Source organism: Salvelinus namaycush, chromosome 19, assembly GCF_016432855.1.
Source record: "Salvelinus namaycush isolate Seneca chromosome 19, SaNama_1.0, whole genome shotgun sequence".
Taxonomy (NCBI): domain Eukaryota; kingdom Metazoa; phylum Chordata; class Actinopteri; order Salmoniformes; family Salmonidae; genus Salvelinus; species Salvelinus namaycush.
In genome coordinates, this window is record NC_052325.1 from 33991912 (window position 1) to 34019520 (window position 27609).

The 27609-nt window shown below is 45.1% G+C and overlaps 1 protein-coding gene across 6 annotated transcripts in view; it reads right to left on the reverse strand.

Annotated features, from left to right (window-relative positions):
- LOC120064349 (tensin-1-like) overlaps positions 1 to 27609 on the reverse strand; it is a 296497-nt gene that overhangs the window by 20876 nt on the left and 248012 nt on the right. For all 6 annotated transcript variants that reach the window (XM_039014867.1, XM_039014869.1, XM_039014868.1 and 3 more), the window contains 4 exons: positions 10517 to 12181; positions 5602 to 5795; positions 5315 to 5453; positions 1756 to 1857 (listed from right to left, as the gene is read on the reverse strand). In XM_039014867.1, coding sequence (XP_038870795.1) covers positions 1756 to 1857; positions 5315 to 5453; positions 5602 to 5795; positions 10517 to 12181 — 2100 coding nt within the window. The remainder of the gene's footprint in view (positions 1 to 1755; positions 1858 to 5314; positions 5454 to 5601; positions 5796 to 10516; positions 12182 to 27609) is intronic.

The window sequence follows — 27609 nt, forward strand, 5'->3', positions numbered from 1 at the left end:
GACTAGATTAACATGCAACCCTATGAAGGTGAGCCATAAATCAAGCTTTCATTCACATTCCTAGGTCACCAAAATCAACCCCAATATAACTACATATGATACAAAAACACTGCTCAATTTACAAGCACTGGTGATCTCACTGGTGAACTGTTTCACAGAAAAGGTGTCTCAAGCTAAAGCTAGGTTGCTATGCTAGCCTTTCTAGCCCTCAAGGGAATGGTGCTAGCTAGCCACACTCTCTGGATTTAGCCCTATGCTAACAATCGTTGAGGCCTCAAGGGTGTAGCACTATGCTAGTAGATGCTATGCTTACATTTTAGCACTATGCTGCACTATATATACAAAAGGATGTGGACACATCTTCAAATTAGTGTATTCAGCTATTTCAGCCACACATGCAATCTCCATAGACAAACATTGGCAGTAGAATGGCCTTACTGAAGAGCTCAGTGACTTTCAACATGGCACCGACATAGGATGCCACCTTTCCAACAAGTCAGTTCATCAAATTTCTATCCTGCTAGAGCTGCCCCAATCAAATGTAAGTGCTGTTATTGTGAAGTGGAAACGTCTAGGAGCAACAACGTCTCAGCCGCGAAGTGGTAGACCACACAAGCTCAGAGAACGGGACCGCTGAAGTGCGTAGCGCATAAAAATAATCTGTCCTCGGTTGCAACACTACCTACTGAGATCCAAACTGCCTCTGGAAGCAACGGAGGATGCCAGGAGAACGCTACCTGCCCCAAAGCATAGAGGAGGAGTAATTTTTTCCTGGCATCCCCCAAAAGACAGATTTGTCCGTCGGACTGCCAGATGGTGAAGCGTGATTCATCACTCTAGAGAACCCGTTCCCACTACTCCAGAGTCTAATGGCTGCAAGGTTTACACCACTCCAGCCGACACTTGGCATTGCACATGGTGATCTTAGGCTTGTGTGTGGCGGCTCGGCCATGGAAGCCCATTTCATGAAGCTCCCGACGAACAGTTCTTGTGCTGACGTTGCTACAGAAGCAGATTTGAATTTGGTGATTCAGGCTAGATGATTCTGGAAAAACTTGTCTGGCCTGCACAAAACCCTGACCTCAACCCCATCAAACACCTTTTGGATGAATTGAAACGCCAACTGCGAGGCGTTTAAAAAAAAAAACTTTATTTAACTATGCAAGTCAGTTAAGAACAAATTCTTATTTACAATGACTGCCTACCGGGGAACAGTGGGTTAACTGCCTTGTTCAGGGGCAGAACGACATAATTATTTTACCTTGTCAGCTCAGGGACTCGATCAAGCAACCTTTCGGTTACTGGCTCAACACTCTAACCACTAGGCTACCTGCCACCCCAACATCAGTGCTCGACCTCACTAAAGTTTGTGGCTGAATGTAAGCAAAGCACCCGCAGCAATGTACCAACATCTAGTGGAAAGCCTTCCCAGAAAACAGGTAGCTGTTATAGCAGCAAAGGGGGGACCAATTCCATATTAATGCCCATGATTTTCAAATGAGATGTTTGTCGAGCAGTTGCATATGTATGTAGCACAATGTTATCAGAAAAAAACATTATTCTTATAAATGCTTTGGATAAAGCGTCTGCTAAACAAATTTACACAAAGTTTACATACAATATACTAACTAGATGAAGTGAACATAGCGCTGTAAGATTATGCTAACATGCTAGAGGCGACATTATGCTATGCTTACAGGCTTCAAGCCCATGAATGAAGCACAATGGCTAACAGGCAAAGTAGTGCTAGCTCACCTGAGCCACTCTGGTTGAGGTGGATCTCGGCTGGGTTGTGGGGTTTGAGGCCCAGGGCAGAGAGAGGGGTCTTCATCAGGCCTGGAGGGGAACGAGCTTGGCCTAGCAGGAAAAGAGCACAACATGACTTAGCATTTAGCATGCTTCACTACAACAGTCTTAACAGCAAATACCTGTGCTGTTCATGTTGTAACTGTGTATGTGTGTGTGTGTTTGCTGGTTTGGGTCTATGTAAGGTATGTAACGGTGACTAACTCCATTCCGTACAAATTTGCGCCACCGCAGCATTCAAACGAGGCTGCAATGAAAACTAATGGGACTGTAGCAAATGTATTGGCATCAAAATCTGGGGTGTGAACTAATTTTCGATTCAGCATTGATTTTCATGGGAATGGACAAATAGAATTCGAGAAAAGACTAACAAAAAACAGATCCCTCTGACGCGGTACGTTACATCGTGACGTGTCACTACGTAACGTACGGCACGCATTTGGAACTCATTCTGTGTCGTACAGCCTCTTTCCACCAGGTGTAGCCCTTCTCTAGCTATAGTCTTTTATTTACATTTTAGAGGTGATAAGTTGGACAAATCGGGTGACAAAAGCAGTCTCCCCACACAACATATCTCCCCCTTTCACTATCATGCAGTAGGTTTCGCTTCCCCACCCGCCATTTTTAAAAAGACCCGACGGAACGCATTGCATTCTTCAATCATGCAAAGACGGGCAGCATGGAGGTCTCGTCATTGATTTTGCTGGAAAGGGGATAAATTGTGCTTTACAATGGTATTCATATTACAGTTGACCTGGAAGTATTATGTTTTTGGGGCGGTAAAATAAGGTAAATTGTACGGAACAGCGCAATGTTCAACAGTGTGTTAGTTACCGTTACATGTATTCACTTGATAGGGCAATTTTTTAATTCCTGAATTCCAAGACAGGTTGTTCATTGCTGCACATGTTCTATGCCTCATAAATAGGACTGACTGACATGTGTAGCATGGAAACATTAAGGAATGTTTTCCGGGACCTAGAATAACACTAGTCCTAGAAGAAAAAACATGCTCAACTGAGAATATTGTTTGAAAGTTATTTTTTGTCCAGAACTAGGCTTAATCTGGGTCCGGAAGCCAAATTTGTGTGTATACATATGGTACATACAGATGCTGAGCTGTCAAGACATCATAACAACAGAATGTGACACAGTGACACACGACAACATGGGTGATATCATGACGGACACAGCTAGATGTGGGAGGGGTATGTCCATGCCTCATGCTCTGTGGGAGGACCATGCAGGTGACGTATCACACTGTGACCAGCCTCTGAGCGACACGGTCACAACAAACATGGCAGGATGTAAGCAAAGTTGCGCCATGCACACAAATGTAAATAACAACAGTAACTCACTGACATCTGTATAAAAGACAAGCCTTATATGGCTTAACAAATATAGATGCTTGGGAGAAGTCGGTGCGTAGCAAAACAACAGAGTGATGTTAAAAGGAATACACACATGACAACAGTCACATGGAGAGCAGTACCTTAGGAGAGTGAGGCTTAGTTATTTTGAAATATTTGTATATGCGCATGTGTGTGTGTGTGTGTGTGTGTGTGTGTGTGTGTGTGTGTGTGTGTGTGTGTGTGTGTGTGTGTGTGTGTGTGTGTGTGTGTGTGTGTGTGTGTGTGTGTGTGTGTGTGTGTGTGTGTGTGTGTGTGTGTGTGTGAATGAGCGTGGGTGAATAAGTGTGTTTCCTTTATATGAGTAATCTAGTGTGGATCTCCAGTCTAGAAGGGGTTGTCTGATAGGATGACTCTCTTGTCTTAAGAGGTACTGCTCTCCAGAGGCATGCTGGGGCAGAAGGGGAGAGCTGTAGGTCACTTCAGGGTCGCTGATCCTGGGCCAATGTGGTCAACAGTGGGACTAGGGACGTGCATCATCCTCCACTTACCAAAGAATCCCAATCAATTCTTTGTTCTGTGTGGCAACCTAAATGCCTTACAATGTGGTGGATCGTGTTGGGCAAATGCGTATCGTGGGAGGACACTCTAAAGGTCTAGAGCTGAGAGGGGTCCGTGGATGTGCCGGTGATGAGGATCTGGGTAACCCTAAGCGCTGGTCCATCAGCTCTCCATACCCCGAATTGTAACATTACCAATGGGAGTGATGATTCCAAACTGATACAAGACCAAGCTTGCAGGGCAACATTCAACGACACCACTAGCTCCATAGAGAGAAAACCAACACCGCCTCCTGTCTCGCAGTAATGGTTAGGGTTAGGGGCTAGAACGGCAGAGATAGACAGGGACAGACATACCCAGGGCCCCACCAGTCTATCTAAGTATCTGTTTCAGTTTCTATTCAAGACATTAAGTGTAAAATAAAGTTGAAGCATATTGAAAGTGGGATGCATACTTGAGTAGTAGCATACTACTAGTAGATCCCTAAATGCTGGTAGATGCATGTAAGTGGATGCATACTTGACTAGAATCTTCTTACATGGACAGAGATATCATAAATCGTCATGGTTTAGCCAGGAAAAATAAGTACTCACTGCATTCCCGCTTCGCATGGAGTTTTTTTTTTGGAGGGGGGGGGTGTAACACCTTTGAGGGCGGTAAAAATGCAATGGGCTTTTTATGGGGTGTTTTTAGGGCTTTGCCCAGGGGGAGATGAGGTAACTAGTAGAGCTGGCAACTGACATGGTATTTGAAGGGATAGTTCACTCCATAATTTGTCAAGAGCTTGAAACCACAACTCACGCTATTGTTTGTGTGTAGATCCAGCTCAATGCCTTAACCCAAATGAATGTGGAAGATAGGCACCGAATAAAATCTAAAAATTAGACAGTGCCCATCTTTCATATGAAATACCTGCCTACTAAATGCATCAGAAGACTGGTGGGATCCCAGGATATGTCGATCTGTGGATGGCAGCACATTCTCTAAACCCACTGAATTACTGCCTGGAAGGCAGGAGAGAAGTGTGGTTCTTGTCTGATAGGATGACTCAGGCTTTTCTATGAGCCGACACAATTGCAAACAGTGTGGCCTCTGCAGTTATTAGAATCTATCCTGACTTCTTACAAATCTGTCTGAATGGGGTTGAAATGGATTTTGTCATGTGGGAAATATAGTTTATTGCCCTACATCTAAATGGGGTCGAATACTCGGGATTAGAAGATGTAGTCTATGATTTGTTTTGAGAAGAAGAAGAAGAAGAAAAATGTTATGGTCCAAGAATTAAAACCAACCAGACAGAGCTAGACTAATGCCACCCTGACGTTATTGACCATAATATCAGTTGTATAGTTTCTACACTCTGAACCTGTACATGCCTGAATAAAACATGCTATTCTCATGTCCTATAATATCCTAGAGAGTTAAACTTTTGAGGTTTTCCTGATCAAGTCACATGGTAATGTAACTCCTGGTTAATTATTCCTATAAATAACATCCTACTCCCTTCTTGGATAAATGTATTTAAAAATGTTCTATGGTAAAAGCCTATATTCCCCTGAGTTCCACAGCGCCTACAGCCAGTCAGAGGGGAGACTTACACAGGTTGAAGTAAGGGGTTTGCGGCGAGACGGGGAAGGCAGGGGTTTGGGGGAACACCTCACCACCAACAGCGGGCGTGGGGCTGACTGAGCCACCTTCCAACTCCTCAAAGGCCTCTCTGTAGCTGTGCATGTGTCTCTGATGGAAGAGAAGACAAGGAAACACACACATTCACGCACACGCATACACACCAAATATATTAGTATTCATTATGGTCATCCTAATCATATATCATCCTATGTGAGACACACTAGAGAAGGTTGAGGCTGTGGGCAGAGCATTCTACCTCTTTGGGCCGCCCCCCAGGATTCAGATTTAAGGTGTTGACGAACTCCGGCGAGACACAGCGAATGGGGGAGCGGACTGGGGGTTCGTAAGAGAAGTTTTCATCGTGGCCATTGTGGCATTGTCCTTCGCTGGTGGTGCGGTGACGGGGCAGGGCCAATGTCTCGTCCAATGACATCCCATGGGACTGGACACCTGTCCAGATCATACAGGGGTCACATTTTGTCAGAACAGTGTTTTGTAAAAAAATATATATATATATATCATGCTGTATCATGTATTAGTATCATGCTCTTTGAAACACAACTTTTCACTTCAAACCAGCAATGTCTTGCACAGCCTTTAATCCACAGAAACATCAGAATAAGGAAACAGTCACAAAGTGTTCAAAAGTGAACAGTAAGAAATGGCAAAGCTGACCTTTCAACATGCTACTTGATGTTGAACACTCTAACCAGTACTTTTCTCATTAAAATCAGGCACTGTTTATAAGAGCTCTGGATTGTTCGGAGGGGAACCGTAGGGATCAATGTTCTTGTTGATTGCCACTAGATTATCAGGAACTCGCAGGTACATCAGTGAAACAGTCTAAATTTGTAATTTTTGTTATCTGAGTAATACTCTGTGGCGGTAGCTAATGTTTTGGATGAACCTCAAAAGGCCCAGTAAGCTCATTACAATGAGTTGGTTTGGAGGGAAAGAGAGGGAGCTGCCACTGCCAGTGTAAAACAAAAAGGATTTGCGTAAGATCTTATCTTAATGTGTTAGTTATTGCATGGAAACTTGTTTTTGTTCATTGGTAGTCAGAGACTGTGGGTTAATGTAAGCAAACTACACATTGGTTTTGTATCGAAGCCAGCCTTTCTTAAAAATATGTTTAACTTTTACCCTAGGTTTTTCAATTTTAAGGTAAAGATTATTCTCTTTGAGGGTCATTGAAAATTGTGCATAAACACTTATTTTTTGCTTTTTCATGCAGGTTTTATGCAATGTACTCTGTAGCTAGCGCTGACTGTCTGCAAAAACAAACTATTCATCTGATTCATGGATTCTCCAGGCCTGAAGTTCTGACATACCCTCCCAAAGATGGAAAAGCATGCAAACACACCCTAGTTCGAGAGCCGAACGTTATGGAAACAGTGAAAAATATTTACGAGCCCTAGCTCAGCCTCTTTTGGCAGGATAAACCTGGGGGGCGAGTTAGAGATAGTTTCCCGCAGCTGCATGCTAATGCTAAGAGGCTAATAGTTACTGTCAGAATGGAGATGGCCTCTTTGGTCACACAAGAGTCAGACATGCCTTATGTGTTTACTCCAAATAATATCCATGACTGTGATGAAGCATATCCATATTCCACAACCCTTAAACTGAACGTAAAAACTACAGAGAGGTTTTGGAGGGAAAAAGTGGTATTAAAGGAGAGCAGTCTTCTTAGAGGTTAACTAACTTCCTGTCTGTCTAGTGCACAACAGTGTATATACTGTATATCAACAGAAATCTAGTGGTCACTAAGTGTGCTTTGTTGGATCCTAATTTACAGCATAACAAAACAGTACCATGACAAGATCCAAGTATAGGCCTAATAGGTAAAACCTGCACACATGCCATTCATATGCCCATCTTTTTACATTCTTGATTTGCCTCCAATGGCGCTGCTTCAGTCATGTCACATGTCTAGGCTGGGCTCTATTTTGATTTGTGGATCGAAGAGGGGCATTGTTTGATAAATCCTAAGCGCTGGCACGTGAATAGCAATGGGCCTGGGATACCGCAAAACAGATGGACCCAGGATGCACTGCTCTATGGCGGAGCCTGTCAAACACTGTATCGTTGCCCTGGCGATGGCTAATAGCTTCCAGCTGTTACAGCAGAGATTCCCTGGACTGACATATCTGGGGAATTGTTTTGTTTCCCCCCCTCGTTTTTCAAGCATATAAACACAAATATATATATATATTTTTTTTATATACTATAGGACATTGTATAAGGAAGGGGCTATCGCTCTCTTCATCTCCATCCATCGCTCCAGTGAGGGACTATTTTATGGTGCGGAAGGGTTATCTGGGGTGAAATTCATCGGAATTCCCTTCAAAGAAATGTACTGAATAGATTGGAAACAGATCTACGTATGTATATAAATACCCAAATAGAGTGTTTTTCTTCCAGTAGACCAGGTCTGACCCCATTCTAAACTGTCTATACCGGGAATGTCCGGTCTACTCATGCTCCATCTTTGCTCCAAGGCCTGAGTTGTAAGAAGTGAAGCCATGTTAATAGAATGAATGTCATTGTGGTCATTCATTACAGTCCTTGGACTTCAAGGACTACTCTGGCTTTTGGGAGTACAGTGCAGTACTGCAGTCTGGACATCATTCCAGGCCCCTGACAGAACAATACAGTCTGCGTCCTAGTCTATCTCTCCCAACGGACAGATAAGGCCTTCAGAATATTTCAAAAAGGCAATCTTCCCCCTAGATTTAGTGCCCTTTGTCTGCGATGATAATGTTAAAAACAGAAAGGGGAAAAGAGCAGCCTTGAAAGAGGCCAGTGCCTCTGGCCTTGGGCATTGTTCCCTGGCTTTGGCAAACAATATCTTGTGACATACACTCCGCTGCGAGTCCGCACAGAGCCATCTTTGTGCTTCCTCATCTCGTTCTTGTAAAACTTAAACATTAACCCAAATGCAATTTTTCGGTTGGGTCGATTCCTTAACCTTAAAAAATAAATATCAAACTGTCCTCTCCATCAATCACAGATGAAGGACGGTGTATTGGAAAAACTGGACATTAGAGGACATTGTTTGTTCTATGACATAGCGAGAGAGACAGCCAGAAGGAGTGAGTGAGAAAAAGAGAGCAAGAGAGACAGAAATAAATAGATAGATAATGAGAAAGAAAGAGAGTAAGATAGAAATGGAAAGAAAGGGAATAAACAGGAAGCAACAAATGCAAACAGGAAACTCAAACTGGCAGGCAGCGCCATGGATAGATACTCAGAAAGGTTAGTTTTGAAGAGGAGTCAGTGACAGGGGAAACAGGGAAGGAGAGAAGGAGGGGAACGAACCAGAGAGGGAGAGGGAGCGACGGTGCTCAGACTGGCCTCGCATTCTGGCTGAGTACTCTGGGTAGGTAGAGTAGGGGCATGATTGGAGTCGGCAGGAGAAAGAGGAGGAGGAGGATGAAGATGGAGAGAATGATGGAGAGGGAGAGAGATAATGAGATCGTCCACAGAAAGGGAAAAATAAATGAAGAAAATACAAACAAAAAATGTAAATCATAATCGCTTACAGAACAATGGAAATGTCAAACATCTATGATAAAAATGACTAAGAAATATCAGAAATAAGAACCAAGTGGACATGTCACATATGTTTCCGTGGACAGCTGCCTGTACATGTGGACAAAGTGGGTTTGTATCTCCTGACAACCACAAGATGTGATAAGGAAAGTCTACTATCAGTTGCCTTGAGCTGTCCAGAGAAGCAAAGTGGTTGTGTGACAAGTAACTAACAAGGACAGAAGGATCTCCCTGCTCGCTTATATTATTCCTGCTTATTATTCTTCCTGCTTGTTTTTCTTTTATTTCCTTTATGTTGTTGTTTGACTGTAAAGTGCTTTGTATTTTTAAATGCACTTTATTTAAAGTTATATTTTAAATTATTTGTCTATAAAATCACAATAACAGCACTTTCGCTGTCTGGCCATAATGGTGTTTCACTGAAAGTCATTTCAGAACCAAGAAGATGCATATAACCATTACTGTGAGAGTATCTTTCTTGGACTTGTTTTCAGAGATGTCCCTTCAAAGCTTGGCAATGTGATTCTGTACCACTACTCTTTGATTTCTGACAGGTGTCCACACTGCGGACCTGTGTGCAGGATGGAGTGTGTGTTTGGTTAAGCCAGCGAACTTCCTCCATTGGAGACAGCTCATTGCTGATGAGCAGACTGTCACAAGATAAGATTCACTGAAATTGTGCAGTTTGGAAAGCTTGTCATATGGCATAACTGCTGCTCAGTATTTATGGTACTGCAGGTTGACGCAGGCTTGATTTGAAAGGTAAATGGGTTGTTCTCCAGGAAAAGGGTTGGCCACCAATACACATGCCGAAGAAGTGCATTAAAATGGTTTCATGATCTCACTGACAGTGTAACCTTGTCAATGTGTGCTTGTTGGCATACTTTTGCATCACTAGTCATACATTTTTTTTGTGTGACCTTATTAAGAGCCATTTGCCCTCTAAAGTCCTTCTAGCTTCACATAACAAGCTATCCTCCTATTGGACAAAGGCTTAGTTCTCTTAGCACTATTTACATGAAAAACAACATTATTTTACCAGGGTGCTAGATGCTTTAAGCAATGAGCCATATGTACTAGTAGGTGTGTCCTCCATCTTGGGAGCAGTCAGTTCTGGGAAGCCTCAGTGCTTGATGCAGTGCAGTGCAGGGTCTTACGGGGGATCCTCGAGCTGAGGCACTGTGTGTATAATGGCTTCATTGTGACCTCACAGGGCTCATATCAACGCCAACGCAGCCCAACAAAAGGGCAGAGCTTTGAGCCAGGAAAAGTCAAGCTAGGCTCACAATGGATTTTCTGAGGATTACATTTGTTACTCCGGGGGTTTTACAGTTCCATGTTGTACTGAGAGATGGTGTCTGTGTGGGCTGTTCATCTGTTTGTGCAGTAAACAAACTGTTAAAAAACTACGTTTAGGAAAGAAAATGTAATAAATTCTCTGTTTTGGGAGAAAACTATCAAGATGTTCTCCGTTTGAACTTCATACATATTCATTACAGTTTTTTGTTTCTTTTTTAACATCCTAATGTATCCTCAACTTGAGTATAACCTTCCTGCTTCCTTTGTATATTAAATCACACCTATATGCCAATGACAACACATGAGATCTGCAGTCTTACCTGCCACGCGCTGGGCTACTAAGCCCTCCACGTTGAATACTTCATCAGGCTCGGCATCTCTCAGCTGGGGCGATGAGGAGATGGCACTGAGACTCTGCTGGAGCTCTGGGGACAGGGACGAGGACATTGTGCTGGGGGGGTACGTGTTAATGGGCTTCAGCTGCAGCTGGCCAATGGCAGTGGGGACCTGGGTGGGAGAGCTGGTCCAGGCTTCCCCTTGGCTGGAAGGTTCCGTGAGGAAGCCAGGGACGGAGACTATAGTGGGACCGGGCTGGTAGATGGCTGTGGGTCTCTGGACGGCAGAGGGCTCTGGTGACGTGGACGGCTGGATGGGGGATGAACTCAGCGGGACCTTGGCAAGGCGGGGAGCATGGCTTCCCGAGATAGCTGAGTCGGCCTGGTAGGAGGGTCTGGCCTGGGTCTGGGAGAAGGACGGTTGCATGGTCACCACCACCACATTATCCCCCGGCGGAGCGCTCTGGGACTTGGGCACCTGCCCCAAAGGACAGCCTGGGTCCAGGTCTAGCATCAGCAGGTTGAGGGCCTCAATGGACTGCTCAATCTCCTGCTGCGAGGCAGTCTGGTGGTGGGGGAACTGTGGCAAGCTGTGGTGGCTCTGTAGAGGCATGGAGGATGGAAAAGGGCCAAAATGGACGCCGTCCATCACCGGCTCCTCTGGGACGCCATATTGCTGCCACACGTTGAGCCCCCGTTGGACGGCATCACGACTACTGGTGGTACGTGCTGGTGCTCTGGGGAGGGGTTTCTGCTCTGCACCGAACGACTGCGAGCGATACAGGTTCCCGTTTTGGCTGAAAATGTAATCGCTCGCCGGGGGGATGGACTCGCCTGTCCCGTCCTGAGCTGAGGAGAGGCTTCGCACCAATGTGACGGGAACCTGAGCGGCCACATCCTGTGAGCGTATGGCAACATTGATGACAGCATTTTCCGGGGGGATGCTCCTCTCCAGATAGGTGACCTCGTCCTGCCCATTGATGACCGTCTCAGCCTGATAGTAGAGGTCTGCCGGTGTAGCTCTCCCTTCCAGGGACGACAGGGTGCCCAGGCTATCCATGCTGTTGCCCTCCTGGCTGGTAGGCAGTGCCACCTCGTCATCCAGAATATCCGTTTCCCTGTCCATTCTGCTGTTGTGGCCGTTCACGTGAACTTGGGCCGGCACCAGGTGAAGTATTCCTCCTCCAACTCCTCCTCCTCCTAGTCCTATACTTGTCCCTCCACCTGATGGGGAGGACAGGTAGCCCTGGCGGTGCATGGGGCCCTCCAGGCCGCTGAGCAGCTGCTCCAGCTCCTGCTTCTCCTGGGGACTGATGGGCTGGACGGCCGGGACCGTGCCCGAATCTGGGACCTTTTCCTGGGTCGCTGGTGGCTGGCTCACTGGGAGGGCTGCTTGGGGGACTTGCGCTGATGCTGCCGGGGCTGGCTCATCGGTGCGGTCAGTCTTGATAGAGGCGGTGGAGTTGCCAGAGTCGCTGCTCACCGACAGGGCTTGGTCGACCGCGGGAAGGACCTGGTCGACGGAAGGTAGGACGTGTTCGGTGGCGGCAGGCGATAGGCCGTTGGCAGTGACCGAGCCCTCGATGGACTCCTTCTTGCGAACTTTAGCGTAGAGGCTGCCGTCGAGAGGGCCCTGTGTGTGTATGACGTCTGGAGAGAGAAAGAGACGGAAAGAGGGTATTTACAAAGAGGGAAATAACACTGTACAGTATATTATGTACAATGGTCATCATTCAATTAATGTGAATCAAGATGAAGAGCCAGTACACACAAAAATGGCATCATTCAATGTATATCATTCAAAGGTTTGTGGACATTTGGTATACCGAATATCATTACTTTTCAGCAACACAGACCTGTAATACCGATAACGCAACTAAATCCAGTATAATTGAGAAAGAGAGAAAGGGAAAGAGCAGGGAAGGGACAAAAGAGAAGTAGGTGGGGAAAGTGTAATTTGTCAGTGTGCAGGCGATGCCAAAACAGCCACAGTTAAACTGAATACTGGCACACTTCTGCCTATTTTACCAGCCTCTCTCTGACAGGAAATGAGAATGGGGCTGTGGCATGCGCTGTGGAAAATAGGATGAAATCACAGAAGCCTGGCTTGCACTTTCTCAAGCCAATCACCGCCACCTGAAACGCATTGGAAATTAGTTTGTGTTTGTATACAGAGTATGTTATGTATTATCTATGTTAATGCATATCATGATGGAAAAATCTGGCCTGACTGTATGCTGACGATTGAGGTATTTTACAGAATGAGCTCAGAGAAAAGCAATGGATCATTGGTACATCATCCTGGAACACACAACTACACTTAACTACACTTAAACATTCACGTACGCACACATGCACACACACACACATGCACACACACACAGGGCAGCCCCACCCCCTGTCCAGGGGACCTCCCAAGAGGTAGAGGGAGCCCCATCCAGAAGCACTGAGTCATCGTGGAAAAACTGCCTCACTAAGTAAGTAAGCCCTGAAGGTCTTTCCTGCCCCCTAGGAATAGAAGCAAAACATTTCCTACCACAGACAAAAAACACAGAGAAAGACACACAACTCTAAATCCCACGTACACCATTCACTATTGTGCAAATGTGGACAAACACATACTGTACGTGCACAAATGCACGCAATGCACACACACACATACACACACACACAGACACACACTCACGCCCTACACTATTCCCATTGATTCCTTATGGTCAGGTCCTGTCACAATACATCAGTGAAGGGGATGACCACCTAAAACTACCAGTGGCAAACTGCTCTTCACAATGCCCACAGCAGCTGGCTCTATGCAGCATGACATTTAAACTGCCCTGCCATGCAAGCTCACATTGGGAACCACAACGCCAACAGTGCTATACAAAGATTCATATTTAGTCTCTCTTGGAGGAAGACAATGGAAGTTCAATGAACTTCCTTCTTATTACAACATATCATTAAATAGCAGCACATTTCAGCATTCCAGCCTCCATCAGAGGGCATGAAGTGAGCATTGACAAAAAGTTATATCTGATAAAGCTTCTAGCTCCTCACCCCACACAGTTCCCATGAAGCTTTACAGGCTGGCGAGACAGCAAAGCCTGTATGGGTGAAACAGCAGTGTGTGTGTAGGTGTGTGTGTGTTGTGTGAGACAGTGTGTGTACGTTTTCTGAGATATCTCCTGATATACAAATCAGATTGTACATCTGGGAACAGCAGTGCACAAACAGAGCATGCCATTCTAAAAAACCCAGTGCGAACATCACAAGCCTTCAGAAAACCTTCTGTGAATGGTTCTCTGTGAATTCTAAAAGTCCATAGACCGGCTCGGTTGTTGTTGTTCAGCTGATCTATGAGGTTCTGTAACGTTTCCTTTAACAGATCTAGGGTAAGATTATCATATTCCCAATCGTAACCTTAAACATGAGGAAACATCTGACCCTGTATCAGTGGTTAAGTGCAACTTCTACCTACTCTTGTGATGTGACCTTTGACCTTGTGTCCCCTGAAGCCACTTCCTGCCAGATGCTACAGGTCACCTGGTGAGGACCATAATGCCCTGGTTTGACCTTTGAACCTGTCTCTGTGGGTTGACCCACCCTTCTATGCAGGGTTGCCCATAAATCACTGCAAGGTCATACTTTTTCCCTCTATTATACCAGACTAAGGGCTCTAGTTTAATAAACCTAACGTAATGGTCAATCTAAGCGCAGTCGGTAATGCTATAGGTTCAGGGGTGAGTCAAACATCTTTGATATTTTCACTATCACAGTTATCGGCACACTTGCTGGCGTTGGAGTGAAAGGGCTGGGTTTTGATGAAATAACAAGTTATGAGTGTGTGCAGGCTTGGCCACTCGCTTGTCAATCAGAATGTGCTCCATGGCAAAATATGCGGTTGCTTCAGGTTGTGTGTATTTACAGACTTTTATAAATTGCCTTTGAATCAACTTAAATTCCAATGTTATAGTTTGTTAAATGGCTTACAGAAATGAGCAGAAATAACAAAATGTAGACCTATCCCATCTTTGCTAAATAGGTTAACGTAAAACCATTTAGTTCTAAGTAATTGCATGTCTTCAATAGCATTCACACTGATATAGGGGCTAGGCCTATTGTACATTACATAATGGCTGAGCATGGACATGCCAAATGTTGTCAATAAGCAAGATTCAATTCATTACTGATAAGGCCTAAAAAGAGAACTAATCATTCTAATCAAATTATAAACAAAACAACAACTTGTTTTAAATACTTACAGGCACCATCATTTCTCCCTGTTGTCATATAATATTCAAACAATGCAGACTATGGAGGGTTTTACACACATCCAAAACGGCACCATTGGGTAGATTTAAAAAAGCCTTCGTTGAGAGGAGGGGAGGCTATGCTTGGTTTTAATCAAATAAATATTAAGTATACAGACACCAAAGCACATTGGGCTACTCTTGTTCCATGCGCACATGGGCAGTATGCGTCACGGCTGGATAGTCTGCGTTTCTGCTGTCACAATTCATGCCATAATCAACTGCGTTACTGCTAAAACCAGCTTTTGGTTGGTCTTAAATATCCCTATCAGCGCTGCCTGAAATTAGCACTTCAGATCATGTTTTTAAGGACACACCTCAAATATTTTCACCCCGTCATCTGAGCGCAAGCAAGCTGATATAAGACTGGTAAATTACCGAAACTGGTGATAGGGCTTGAAAATGCCAGTGAGACAGTTTTTACATGACAAAATTGCAAACGAACATGCATTTGACACTAGCACCGCCTTAACGCCAACCGAAAATAGAGCCCAGAGTCCTATGTTAATCATTCTCCTGTATTTAAAGGGCAATTCCACCACTTTCAACCTCCTTTTCATTATCTCCAGCACAATACCAGTGCTTACATATGTGAAAACAGTGCATTTCTACATTTTAAAAACAGCGATTTTCAAACACTATGAGATTCGTGGTGTCATGGGGAGCAAGAAAATACCCTCCCTATGGCTATAAATGTGTTGCAGGTTTTGAAAACAACCGTGTGATGTCACAGAGAATAATTTTTTGGGACTATCTTTTTAACCACAGATCATAGAAAGGTGCCATTTTCACATGTAGACACTGGTATGGTGCTGAAGATAATGAATATGATGTTGAAAAGTGGCGGAATTGCCCTTTAATGTACAATCTGAATCTGGGATCTGAGAATCTCTTCAATGATAATTTCAGTTCGTAAAAATGGGGTTGGCGTTTTGCTGAACAACTACAAACTTTTAAGCTTTAAACACAAGGACCCTGTGAAACTGCACTAAATAAGCTTTATGTCTCCTTTCAAGGCTCAGGCTGATGTCTCGACAGCCTGTTTGTTTCCTTTCACCGGCCTAGGCCAGAGTCCAGGACTTCCTTTAAGAGCAGCATTGCTTGGAAAAAGGGATTATTTTCCGCATCGTCTACTCTGTTGCCGTGAACAACATCTTCCTTTACTGAGAGTCTGGAAGGTTCTAGAGAAATAACTTAAGAACAAAATAGACATAACATCTTCTACCACACAAAAAAAGTCACAGATATTGCACTCTGAATGGCCAAACTGACACAGTTGGCCGCATAAATACCTTTGTTCTCCCTCCGGCAGATGCAAACAGAAGAGTAGCACACACCAATGTCACAGTGAAGTCTCCCAAAACTTGAGCTACAACTTCAACCCAGACGTCTGACCCTGACTGAAGAGTTCAACCCATAGACTGTGGTGCAAAACCAAAGAAAGGCGTCATCATCATGTCTTTATTTACCTCTTAGTGTCCCTTCTAAGGGTCAAGTGACCACATTAAATGGGATACGCACACATACGTATATATCCTACAGACATAGATGTCCTGAAAGATGAGTAGCTCTTTGAGTAGATCTGTTTTAGCACCTTTTTTAATCGCCTGCTTACGGCCAAATGTGACACAACTGGCAACAGATCCAAATGTGATACATAACCGCCAACCGAGAGTAAATCAACCGGTGCAGCTCAACACATCATCCCTGAACAACCAGTATTAATAGTGAATACAGACACACATGGCAAAGCACTTGGGAAGGAAGTTACTTGTAGGTTCCGGATCTTTCTTTCAGTGAGTTTCCGATGTTACAAAATAGAAGGAATTCCAAAAGCACAACAGAGAAAGCGTGAAAGGAGCTCCCCTACCTTTGTGAATGCGGCCGTTGGTACAGTCCAGAGGAATATGGGAAAAGCCCTAGTGCTACCCTAAATCGGAGCCCCCGGAGCAGAACATTGCGGAGCTGAATAGGGGGGGGGGTTCTCTTGGCTCAGGAGGCTAATCGTGTTGTGAGAGGCGCTGTAGTTGTGGACTAGTGGTGACTGGCTGCCTGTCTAAGCTACTCTAAGTGAGCTTCTGCTGTGAAGTCCCATGAACCTTTACAACAGTCTCTGTGTGTCTGTGTGGGGAGAGGGGCAGCCACACACACCATAGTATGTGTTTGGCTGAGTGACATCACTTCTCATCACTTCTCTCTCTCCCTCTGTTTCCCTCTCTCACACACACACACGCACACGCACACGCACACACACACACGGAAGAACCGAACCACAGTCAACACACACAGAACCCCCCCCCCACACACACACACAGACACTACTGTACACCTCCCACATCCCACCCACCCACACATAGAAATGAGCCACTCCTTATGTTGGCTCCTGTCACAACCGTTCATGCAATGGAAAAGAGACACCAAGTCCAATGACTGACATTTTACTAGCTATCTGAGCCAGCACTAGGGAATAGAAACAAGCTGTTCCTGTGAAAGAAAGAACCACACCCTGCATTGGGCTGGGAGGAAAGAATGAGAAGGAAAAGAAAGCGCAAGGAAAAGGTGATGAGTGGGGGCGATGAGAAAGAACCAGAAAAGAGAGATGAAGGTGAAAGTAAGAGGTGCTCAATAGTATCTGATCTGAAGCAGGGTACCAATGAGATGACATACACGCACACACATGCACACACTGCCTTTGCTTCTGCACATTCTAGTCTTGTTATGTACACACAAAGTGCACTGATATTTCCTTACTAAGCTCAAACTCTTCTGTTTGAGCTTCCATCTTACTTAGCCATCTCTTAGGCATATCACAGCGGATTTATTGTGGAACAGAGAACAAACATACTGCTTCTCTCTTCCAATCTGATAGCATACATGAAACTAAGGCTAGACTCAGCAGTAAGCATAACTAGCCAACACACTAGTTCATGTGCTGATAAACCTTGATACGCTAACAAAGCAAATTCAGCAGCAACAAAACACGAGGTACGCAACATAATGTCAAATCAGAATCAAGACAGTCCCCCTCTCTTGGTCTCCCTCATCAGCAGCATTGTTATCATCATCATCATCATTATCATTCATCATCCTTGTACAGCTCTGTGCTGCTCAGTCCACTCAGAGTTAATAATGACGATGGCAGACTATTCTAAGCTATAAAGTAAGTGCTGAAGATTATTCTAGGATGAGATCCTCACAGGTCAGATTTAGCCATGCTTTAGTTCTCCCTCCTCAAGTTGTATATTAAGGGTCTTACATTTAGGATAGTCACAGTAGCGGGGGGGGGGGGGGGGGTCAAATTCCAAACAGAGATAGAGCATCTACAGCCACCCTATTTCTGTTTCTGTGTTTTCTTGACTCCCTCACTCCAGAAGGCAAATGCCTTTCTGTGTGATCATACCCATATTTGCAAGGGACCTGTCATCATTCCTGACACCTTGCTCTGCCTAATTTCCCAGCAGGGAGATCGTGCCATGGCATATGACCTGTCTGTCTCAAAGTATTTGTCACCACATGATGTGTGTGTGTGTCTTTGATATCATGCTCCCTCTGAGATCACATCTCAAACTACTGGAAGTTAACTATTATCTTCCTAACCTCTTCACTCCGGGAGACCTTTACACAGATCTCCCATCGCTGAAGGTGACATCCCATATAACGAAAACATATTTACCAGCCCTCTAGTTAATCTATTTGTGAGAAAGTTTTCCAATCCCCGAAGGCAAATCTATAATCTGAACGTGATGAGAACGTGTAGCCCGAAACAACTGGTAAGGCATTCTGGAATATAAATTTGCCTTCGGTGACAGGAGAACAATGTGTCAAATTACACGTCTCCCGGAGCGAAGAAGCTATAACATAATTAGCTAATACTTCTAATGTCCTGTTTTGACTTGGATGTGAATTAAAACCAACCAAAACTCCACATTTTTGTCAGATGTTTAGAGGTTATGTCTTCCAGATGCTCCACCAGTGTTACCTTTGACCCCGGTGTGTAATTGTGTGTGTGTTTAAAAAAAGATATATATATTTATCCATATTTTACCAGGTAGGTTGACTGAGAACACGTTCTCATTTACAGCAACAACCTGGGGAATAGTTACAGGGGAGAGGAGGGGGATGAAAGAGCCAATTGTAAACTGGGGATTATTAGGTGACCATGATGGTTTGAGGGCCAGATTGGGAATTTAGCCAGGACACCGGGGTTGACACCCCTACTCTTACGATAAGTGCCATGGGATCTTTTTTAACATCCCATCCGAAAGACGGCACCCTACACAGGGCAGTGTCCCCAATCACTGCCCTGGGGCATTTTTTAGACCAGAAGAAAGAGTGCCTCCTACTGGCCCTCCAACACCACTTCCAGCAGTATCTGGTCTCCCAACCAGGGACTGAGGAGGACCAACCCTGCTTAGCTTCAGAAGCAAGCCAGCAGTGGTATGTAGGGTGGTATGCTGCATACCAGGGTGGTATGCTGTGTAAGTACATTCCAACTTCCAAACAAACCAGAACTATTGTGGAGGGTTCACGGTCCACTGGCCACAAGTGCTACATTGAAAATAACGTTGTGATGATGACTGCGTTCAGTGAGAACATAACCTTGGGCACTAATGGAATCAATCAAGGGAGTTTAGAGTTTGGCATTGAGCCAATCCATTCCAAGCCCCCCTAGAGAGCAGGCTACTTAGATCCCTACCTGTACATGGAGATGTTTTTGGCACAGGCTATATTTGGACAGAGTTAATGGCTGAACTATTGACTGGGCCTTCAGTGGCCATCGGCAGGTTTTTGTGAAACGTCGCTGTAACTGAAAAGCACAAGGGCAGATCAGAATGGGAGGACAATACGGTTACAGAGTGAGGAACAGATTTGGCTTTGAACTTACAGTAGGACAGAAGCCTGTGTGAATCAGATGCCTTTGCAAAACTGGAGCTGACTTCTGCTGAGTAAGTCCCTAGAGCATCATGCCTTTGCCTCTGTCTAAAGCCTTGCTGTATCTCCCCGAAACACTTACTGTACTGTCAGCAAAGAAGCTCACTCGCTGCTAATGGAGGCTTTATTTCAAAGTGGAGGACATTGAAAATACATCAATGATGGCTCACCTTCTAGATCTATGAGACAGCACTTGGAAAACGTGTTTGGGGTTTGGAAAGACAAGGTCTTTACAAAGGGGTTTCTTATAGAATGGTCAGATACCTTCAGTCAGTATTCATCTGCTGTATTCATCTGCCCACACGCACATGCACACACACATGTGTACACAATCATGCGTCACAGCCACAGTCTATCCCTATGTAGAGCTACAGTTTCACTCTGGATTAAGTTTTTTGTCTAAGGAAAAGCAATCAAGCTCCGTTCAACTCAAAGCGCTGCATGGGAAAAGCCCGAGGCCCATATGAAGCGATGCTTTGATCGGCTCACCGTGGCTGGGGCTGTGGTCTGGAGAGGACCCAAGGAGGACGAGCAGCCACTCATTCCACATCTCCTGCCTAGAAGCCGACTGAGGTTAATCCCTACTCAAAGCCATCAGACCCATTAAGTGCTGTTCAAATCAACTTCATTCTCTAACAAAGAGCGTACACTTGGTCAACATGTCCTCTTTCGAAAGGCATCATTTCCATGCACATAGCTTATACCCTTATAGTTACCCTTGAAATAGGCCTGTGTAATAGTGATAGGGCCCAATAGAGTACTTTGAACTTTGCAGTAATTGAGTCCATTCACACACACAGTCTAGAGAACCCAGTTACAGACAATCTAGTCCGGCATTCCACTAAAAAGGACGATTTCCTCATGAAAAGAACCAAACAAAGTCCCATTTCCTCCATGGCTCCTGCCTGTTCAACTGTGGTCCCTCATTACTTCAGGCACATCATTGGACAGCAATTAAGCCATTCAAAGGACCCTATGCGGTGAAGCTGACAGAGGGAGACACGGCCATGACAGACTATTGGCTGTGTGCGGTGTACGTACGGTGTGTGTGTGCAGTGTGTGTCGTATGGTGTGTGTGTTGTGCGGTGTGTGTGTGTGTATGTGTTGCCAGGCTGTTGGCTGGGTGCAGCATGAGCGGTGAATCAGCACTTTCTATTGTCCTAATATAGAACTAATTCCTCGGCTCAGACTAGCTGGCCTTGTTCAGTTAGGGGGGCAAGAAGCAGATTCCACATCTTCATATTTACACTGTATGTTGTGTTGAAGTGATGAAAAAGTTATGTTTCATGTTGGTCATTGTCTGTAACTGTGTGTAACCTGGTAAAATAAAACAGTGATGTTTTTGTCATGCGGGTGAAGTGTATCTGTGTTAGATAATGTCCAGTGACAGAAAACAGGAAAGAGCAGGACGAGATAACCAAAGGCTCTATTAAGATAGTATGATGGCAGTGTCGGGTTGCAATTTCCCAAGGAGCCCAAAGGATGTGTGTATGTGTGCGTGTGTGGAAAAAAATTACAAAATTGTCATACTTGAGTAAAAGTAATGATACCTTAATAGAAAATGAAAGTCACCCAGTAAAACACAACTTGAGTAAAAGTCTAAAAGTATTGGGTTTTAAATGTACAGTACTTAAGTACTGTGGTGTAAAAAGTACTGAATTGTCATACTTGAGTAAAATAATAAAGTAAAAGTAAACGCTAAACATCAAATTCCTTATATTAAGCAAACTAGATGGTACGATGTTCTTGACTTGAACATTTACAGACAGACAAGCGCACACTCCAACATCATTTACAGTAGTATTACAGCACTATTTGTGTTTTGTGAGTCTGCCAGACCAGAGGCAGTAGGGATGACTACGCATTATATTAATAGGTGCGTGAATTGGACCATATTGCTGTCCTCCTGCCTGAGCATTCTAAATGTAATGAATACCTTTGCGGATCAGGGTAAATTTATGGGAGTAAAAAGTACATATTTTCTTTAGGAATGTAGTGGAGCAAAAGATGTAAAAAATATAAATAGTAAAGTAAATTACAGATACCCCAAAAAACTACTTAAGTAGTACTTTAAAGTATTTGTACTTAATACGTTACACAACTGTGTGTGTGTGTGTGTGCATATGGCTATATGTTAAAATAGGGCTAAAGTGTAACATTGATGAAACATACAGTACATGCATGCTACTATGATTGTGTGTGTGTGCACGTTTGTGTATGTGTTGTGTATGTGTAGCTAAACCTCTTATCTGTAACCAAACCTCCCCAGTAAACCTTAGCCCTGTGTTTACCCATACCCAGCTCAGAGGGTTGCCTATTCAACAGGCTAAGTGACCCGTGTAGTATGAAGGCAGAAGAGGCCTGGGGAGCGTCAAAATGAAACAAGACAGTGGTGGCCAATAAAGACAGGGTGAGTTGCTGGTCCTATCCTCCTCTTTTCCTCCTCCTCCTGTCCTCCTTTCCGCTCCTCCACCCACGCCCATTTCCCAGAGGTAGTTAAGCCCAAAGGCAAGCAGTGTTATACCGTGAGCTGAGAGAGAGATAGAGAAAGAGAGAGAGACTGTCTGGACACCAGCTGGAGTCAAGCTGTGAGCATGAGCGACCAGTCAATCATGCACATTAGCACCTGCTAATAAAACATTAGCATCTGTGGCTAACGGCTAATAGCTATTGGTTAACAGTAGCATTGTTTCTTTAAGACCGGTCTGGGTCTCCAGTTAGCCACTCCAGTGCCAGACATGCATGTCCCCCAACACTGCTCACTCACTAAAACACCAAACCATATCCCCAAAGATAAAAAAATAACTGTCCTAGAATAGGAGACCTAGCTTCAACCCAGCAGTTGACCCGACCCTCCAAAACACTATTCCCAATCAGGCTCCATGTGCCTCAATGTAGAAAGGCTCCATTGCTCTGCCCTAAACCAGAGACAAATGGGAACAATGGACTCCACATAAGACACTTTGTTATGCTATTGTGTCTGTCGTCTTCTCCTAGAGGGCATTATTATGTCCTGGTCGGTTACGCAAGGGCCAATCCACAGGTGTGCAAGGAGTGGGGGTGCACAAACTTGGGGGGCCCATGCACCTGTCATTGATGTCCATTTTTTATTTATGTAATAAATAATTTTGACAGCAACCCTCCAAAAATTCATTCATAAACCTTTTTAATTTCCATATGTACTAGGAAGCTAAGTATTTGTTTCTTGGGCAAGAATGTGACGGATCAAAGTGCCTCAGGCCTTGAAAAATCAATAATGGTCAAGGCGATGACGGCACCAGTACAATGAGTGGAGCTTACTCAGGTGTTCAAAAGCTCATATCAGACCGAGAGTCTAATGCTTCTTAGGTAGTTCTTTATGAGTTTTAGTTTAGAAAACGATCGCTCCACAAAAGTAGCAGTTAAAGGGATGGTTAAAAACAGCTTGATTACCATAGCAACATCAGGGAAACTGGGCAGAATGGAGTGGTGCTTCAAATACAGCAGTTATGCATCTTTAATTGAGCCTCTCGCATTTTCCTTAATCACTGGCCTCAATACGGAAAGAGATGAATTGTACAGGAAGCTATGGGACAGGTTGTCTGGACACTGGACAGGCAATAAATTGGCAGATGAAAACAGATGATCATCTTTAGAGGACAACAGTTGTTGAGGGCTCAAACAAAAAAAGCGATTTGCGATTTTGTTCATACTGGTGAACCGCCGTTTCAGTTGTCATTGCAATATAAACAGTCCCTTATCTTTTTAGGAAAGGTTTCGCAGCTAAATAACACCTAAATAATGTATATAGCTATATATAGTAGGCTACACAACATAATGAAGCAATCCCTAGTAAGATAGTGTTTTGAGGGGACTGACTGTATTACTTGGCATTAATAGACTGGTTTTACGCACAAAAACGTTCTATCAAAGCTGGGAGAGAGGACAAGAACATGCAGGCTCATGTCATGCAGGTTCAGGTAGGCTACACAGGACAGCTATACAGGACAGCTATACAGGACAGCTATACAGGACAGCTATACAGGACAGCTATACAGGACAGCTATACAGGACAGCTACACAGGACAGCTATACAGGACAGCTATACAGGACAGCTATACAGGACAGCTATACAGGACAGCTATACAGGACAGCTATACAGGACAGCTACACAGGACAGCTATACAGGACAGCTATACAGGACAGCTATACAGGACAGCTACACAGGACAGCTATACAGGACAGCTATACAGGACAGCTATACAGGACAGCTATACAGGACAGCTATACAGGACAGCTACACAGGACAGCTATACAGGACAGCTATACAGGACAGCTATACAGGACAGCTATACAGGACAGCTACACAGGACAGCTATACAGGACAGCTATACAGGACAGCTACACAGGACAGCTATACAGGACAGCTATACAGGACAGCTACACAGGACAGCTATACAGGACAGCTACACAGGACAGCTACACAGGACAGCTATACAGGACAGCTACACAGGACAGCTATACAGGACAGCTATACAGGACAGCTATACAGGACAGCTATACAGGACAGCTATACAGGACAGCTACACAGGACAGCTACACAGGACAGCTATACAGGACAGCTACACAGGACAGCTATACAGGACAGCTACACAGGACAGCTATACAGGACAGCTATACAGGACAGCTACACAGGACAGCTATACAGGACAGCTATACAGGACAGCTACACAGGACAGCTATACAGGACAGCTACACAGGACAGCTATACAGGACAGCTACACAGGACAGCTATACAGGACAGCTACACAGGACAGCTATACAGGACAGCTATACAGGACAGCTATACAGGACAGCTACACAGGACAGCTATACAGGACAGCTACACAGGACAGCTATACAGGACAGCTACACAGGACAGCTACACAGGACAGCTACACAGGACAGCTATACAGGACAGCTATACAGGACAGCTATACAGGACAGCTACACAGGACAGCTATACAGGACAGCTACACAGGACAGCTATACAGGACAGCTATACAGGACAGCTATACAGGACAGCTACACAGGACAGCTATACAGGACAGCTACACAGGACAGCTACACAGGACAGCTATACAGGACAGCTATACAGGACAGCTACACAGGACAGCTATACAGGACAGCTATACAGGACAGCTACACAGGACAGCTATACAGGACAGCTACACAGGACAGCTATACAGGACAGCTATACAGGACAGCTATACAGGACAGCTATACAGGACAGCTATACAGGACAGCTATACAGGACAGCTACACAGGACAGCTATACAGGACAGCTACACAGGACAGCTATACAGGACAGCTATACAGGACAGCTACACAGGACAGCTATACAGGACAGCTATACAGGACAGCTACACAGGACAGCTATACAGGACAGCTATACAGGACAGCTATACAGGACAGCTATACAGGACAGCTACACAGGACAGCTATACAGGACAGCTACACAGGACAGCTATACAGGACAGCTACACAGGACAGCTACACAGGACAGCTATACAGGACAGCTATACAGGACAGCTACACAGGACAGCTATACAGGACAGCTATACAGGACAGCTATACAGGACAGCTACACAGGACAGCTATACAGGACAGCTACACAGGACAGCTACACAGGACAGCTACACAGGACAGCTATACAGGACAGCTACACAGGACAGCTATACAGGACAGCTACACAGGACAGCTATACAGGACAGCTATACAGGACAGCTATACAGGACAGCTACACAGGACAGCTATACAGGACAGCTACACAGGACAGCTACACAGGACAGCTACACAGGACAGCTATACAGGACAGCTACACAGGACAGCTACACAGGACAGCTATACAGGACAGCTATACAGGACAGCTACACAGGACAGCTATACAGGACAGCTACACAGGACAGCTATACAGGACAGCTATACAGGACAGCTATACAGGACAGCTACACAGGACAGCTATACAGGACAGCTACACAGGACAGCTACACAGGACAGCTACACAGGACAGCTATACAGGACAGCTACACAGGACAGCTATACAGGACAGCTATACAGGACAGCTACACAGGACAGCTATACAGGACAGCTACACAGGACAGCTATACAGGACAGCTATACAGGACAGCTATACAGGACAGCTATACAGGACAGCTATACAGGACAGCTACACAGGACAGCTATACAGGACAGCTACACAGGACAGCTATACAGGACAGCTACACAGGACAGCTATACAGGACAGCTATACAGGACAGCTACACAGGACAGCTACACAGGACAGCTACACAGGACAGCTACACAGGACAGCTATACAGGACAGCTACACAGGACAGCTACACAGGACAGCTACACAGGACAGCTACACAGGACAGCTACACAGGACAGCTATACAGGACAGCTACACAGGACAGCTACACAGGACAGCTACACAGGACAGCTATACAGGACAGCTACACAGGACAGCTATACAGGACAGCTACACAGGACAGCTATACAGGACAGCTATACAGGACAGCTACACAGGACAGCTATACAGGACAGCTACACAGGACAGCTATACAGGACAGCTATACAGGACAGCTATACAGGACAGCTATACAGGACAGCTATACAGGACAGCTACACAGGACAGCTATACAGGACAGCTACACAGGACAGCTATACAGGACAGCTATACAGGACAGCTACACAGGACAGCTATACAGGACAGCTATACAGGACAGCTATACAGGACAGCTATACAGGACAGCTACACAGGACAGCTACACAGGACAGCTACACAGGACAGCTATACAGGACAGCTACACAGGACAGCTACACAGGACAGCTATACAGGACAGCTACACAGGACAGCTACACAGGACAGCTACACAGGACAGCTATACAGGACAGCTATACAGGACAGCTATACAGGACAGCTACACAGGACAGCTACACAGGACAGCTATACAGGACAGCTATACAGGACAGCTACACAGGACAGCTACACAGGACAGCTATACAGGACAGCTATACAGGACAGCTATACAGGACAGCTATACAGGACAGCTATACAGGACAGCTACACAGGACAGCTACACAGGACAGCTACACAGGACAGCTACACAGGACAGCTACACAGGACAGCTACACAGGACAGCTATACAGGACAGCTACACAGGACAGCTATACAGGACAGCTACACAGGACAGCTACACAGGACAGCTATACAGGACAGCTATACAGGACAGCTACACAGGACAGCTACACAGGACAGCTATACAGGACAGCTACACAGGACAGCTACACAGGACAGCTACACAGGACAGCTATACAGGACAGCTACACAGGACAGCTACACAGGACAGCTATACAGGACAGCTACACAGGACAGCTATACAGGACAGCTATACAGGACAGCTACACAGGACAGCTACACAGGACAGCTATACAGGACAGCTACACAGGACAGCTATACAGGACAGCTACACAGGACAGCTACACAGGACAGCTATACAGGACAGCTATACAGGACAGCTATACAGGACAGCTACACAGGACAGCTACACAGGACAGCTACACAGGACAGCTATACAGGACAGCTACACAGGACAGCTACACAGGACAGCTACACAGGACAGCTATACAGGACAGCTACACAGGACAGCTACACAGGACAGCTATACAGGACAGCTACACAGGACAGCTACACAGGACAGCTACACAGGACAGCTATACAGGACAGCTACACAGGACAGCTACACAGGACAGCTATACAGGACAGCTACACAGGACAGCTACACAGGACAGCTATACAGGACAGCTACACAGGACAGC